Below are 3,597 nucleotides of genomic sequence, written 5' to 3'. Positions count from 1 at the left end.
CTATTCAAAATAAAAAAACTTCATAGGTGACATCACTGGCTTTACCTCCACTATCTTATACCTAAGCCCTGGTTCTCTTCAATATCTGTGAAATCAAAACTAAAATTACTTGATCTCTGAAGTGTGCACTGTAAAGAGAAATGAGTGACTTCTTGATTCAGTTGAGACTATATTTACAGGCGTACTTCATTTTATTGCACTTTGCAGATACTGTGTTTTTTATAAACTGAAGGTTTGTGGCAACTCTGCAACAAGCAGTGTATGGGCATCAATTTTCCAACAGCATATGCTTACTTCATGTCTCTGTGTCACATTTTGGTAATTTTTACAATATTTCAAACTTTGTCATTATTATTATATCTGTTGTGGTGATCTGTGATCAGTGATCTTTGATGTTACCATTGTAATTATTTTGGGGTGCCACAAACTATGTTCATATAAGATGGCGAATTTAATCAATACATGTCGTATGTGTTCTGACTGTTCTGCTGACCAGCTTTTCCATCCCTCTCCCTATTCTCAGGCCTCCCTATTCCCTGAGACACAACAATATTGAAAGTAGGCCAATGAATAACACCACAATGGCCTCTAAGTGGTCAAGTGAAAGGAAGAGTCTCACGTCCCTCATTTTAAATCAAAAGCTAGAAATGATTAAGCTTAGTGAGGAAGGTATGTCGAAATCCAAGACAGAACAAAAGCTAGGCCTCTTGCACCAAACGGTTAGCTAAGTTGTAAATGTAAAGGAAAAGTTCTTTAAGGAAATTAAAAGTGCTACGCTGGTGAACACATGAATGATCAGAAAGTAAAACAGCCCTATTGCTAATATGGAGAAAGTTTAGAGGTCTAGGTAGAAGATCAAACCAGCCATAACATTCTTTTATGCCAAAGCCTAACCCAGAGCAAGGCTCTAACTCTCTTCAATTTTATGAAATGATGGGAGAGGTAAGAAAGCTGCAGAAGAAAGGTTTGAAGCAAGCAGAGTTTGGTTGATATGGTTTAAAAAAAGAAGCCATCTCCCCAACAAAAAAACACAAGGTAAAGCAGTAAGTGCTGACATAGAAGCTCCAGCAAGTTATTCAGAAGATTTAGCTAAGATCATTGATGAAGGTGGCTGTACTAAACAATAGATTTCCAAAGTAGATGAAACAGCCTTCTATTGGAAGAGGATGCCATCTAGGACTTTCATAGCTAGAGAGGAGAATTCAATGCTTTGTTTCAAAGCATGATGACTCTGTTGTTAGGGGCTAATGCAGCTAGTGACTTCAAGTTGAAGTCAATGTTCATTTTTTTTTTTAATTTTTAATTTTCAATTTTTTAAATTTCAGAAAATTATGGGGGTACAAACGTTTTGGTTACGTGAATTGCTTCTGTACAGTTTGAGTCCAAGTTGTAAATGTGTCCATCACCCAGATAGCGTACCCGGTAGGTATCAATTTACCCATCGCTTCCTCCCCTCTCCCACCTGCCAATGCTCATTGACCATTACAAAAATCCTACAGCCTTTAGGAATTACGCAAAATCTACTCTGCCTGTGCTCTCTAAATGGTATAACAAAGCCTGGATGACAGCACATCTGTTTATAGCACAATTTACTGAATATTTTAAGCCCACCATGGAGACCTAATCCTCAGAAAAAAAGATTCCTTTCAAAATATTACTGCTCATTAACAATACACCTGGTCACTCGCGAGCCCTGATGAAGATGCACAAGGAGATTAATGTTGTTTTTCATGCCTGCCAACACAGCATCCAGTTTACAGCTCATGGATGATGGAGCAATTTTGATAATTAAAAGAGTGCAATTGGTGTTCCTAATACAAAGAAATGATAAAGGTTTGAGGTGATTAATACCCCAATTATCTAGATTTGATTAATACACATTGTATGCCTGTATCAAAACATCACATGTAATCTATAAATATACATAAGTAGCATGTAACCATAATAATTAAACACAAAAATTTTTTAAAACAGGAGCAATTTCAACTTTCAAGTCTTCTTATCTAAGAAATATATTTCATAAAGATATAGTTGCCACAGATAGTGACTACTATGATAGATCTAGGCAAAGTAAATCGAAAACCTTCTGGAAAAGATTCACCATTCTAGATGCCATTAAGAAGATTTTTGATTTGTGGGAGATTAAAATATCATCAAGAGGAGTTTGGAGGAAGTTGATTCCAATTTTCATGGGTGACGTTGAGGGGTTCAAGACTTCAGAGAAGAAAGTAATTGTAGATACGGTGGAAATAGCAAGAGGACTAGAATTAGAAGTGAAGCCTGAAGATGTAATTAAGGAATTGCTTTTTATGGATCAGCAAGGAAAGGTGTTTCCTGAGATGGAATCTACTCCTGGGGAAGATGCTGTGAACACTGTTAAATGACAACAAAGGATTTAGACTATTTCATAAACTTAGGTGATATAGCACTGGCAGGGTTTGAGAGGATTGCCTCTGATTTTAAGAGACGTTCTACGATGGGTAAAATGCTATCAAACAGTGTCACATGCTACAGAGAAAACTATTTTGTGAAAGGAAGAGTCAATAGATGAAAAAAATTTCAGTGTTGTCTTATGCTAAGAAATTGCTGCAGCAACCTCAGCCTTTAGCAGTCATCACCCTGATCACTTAGCAGCCATCAATATTGAGGCAAGACCCTCTACTAGCAAGAAGGTTAAGCCTCACTGAAGGCTCAGATTATTGTTACCATTTTTTAGCAATAGAGTATTTTTTATTAAAGTATGTACATTGTCTTTTTAGACATAATGCTATTACATGCCTAATAGACTACAGTATAATGTAAACATTTACATGCACTAAGAAATTTAAAATTCATGTTACTTGCTTTATTGTCATATTCATTTTATTGCAGTGGTCTGGAACTGAATCTGCGATTTCTCCAAGTTATGTCTGTATATATTTCTATTTCTATTTCTATTTCTATGTATGTACATAAGAGGCATATAACAAATGATGATAATTAACAAAATATTTCACTAAATTTTAAAACAATAATTTCCTCAAAATGAGATCTTAATGTCATTTTTACCTTTCAATTTCTTTTTCCTGTGGGTTTGAAATCATTAACTTTGCTTTGTCATTTTCATCAGCAAAGGCTTTCTGTTTTTCATAGGCTTTTAGCTTTTCTTTTAACAATAAAATCTAGTGAAGAGAAAACACTAGTTAAAATACAAAAGAAGTTTTGTCTCCATTTCACATGACCACAGAAAAATTTTAGCTGTGAAAAATAACTGAATTAACCAGATTTTAATTGTAATAGAAAACTATGTTAAATTTTTGGACAATTAAGATTACAAAATCCTATAAATGAGGAAGTGAGGAGATTAGCATAAAAACATAAACAGTAGACATACCTCTGCCTTCTGCTCATTACATATCTTTACATATTGAGTTATATGATTATCGAGGTTAAGAACATTGCTCTTCAACTGTTGAAAGATAGAAATTATGATTGTGTATGACATAATAATCACATGAATATATACATGAACAAAACGGCATGATATCCTCATTAATTAAGTTCAATGAATTCAGAATTTGTGACAATTATGATTACATGGCAATCATGATAATTATG

General features: G+C 34.5%; 1 protein-coding gene across 1 annotated transcript in view; it reads right to left on the bottom strand.

Moving 5' to 3' along the window:
• The window catches only part of KIF18A (kinesin family member 18A), an 88,201-nt gene that overhangs the window by 72,452 nt on the left and 12,152 nt on the right, over positions 1-3,597 (bottom strand). Inside the window, exons 7-8 of the mRNA XM_012649551.1 lie at positions 3,374-3,448; positions 3,049-3,161 (exon numbers count right to left, since the gene is read on the bottom strand). Coding sequence (XP_012505005.1) covers positions 3,049-3,161; positions 3,374-3,448 — 188 coding nt within the window. The remainder of the gene's footprint in view (positions 1-3,048; positions 3,162-3,373; positions 3,449-3,597) is intronic.

Source organism: Propithecus coquereli, unplaced genomic scaffold (genome assembly GCF_000956105.1).
Source record: "Propithecus coquereli isolate 6110/MARCELLA unplaced genomic scaffold, Pcoq_1.0 Scaffold30, whole genome shotgun sequence".
Lineage (NCBI taxonomy): Eukaryota > Metazoa > Chordata > Mammalia > Primates > Indriidae > Propithecus > Propithecus coquereli.
The sequence above is the reverse complement of the archived record's forward strand: the minus strand, read 5'-3'. Positions and strand labels throughout refer to the sequence as shown.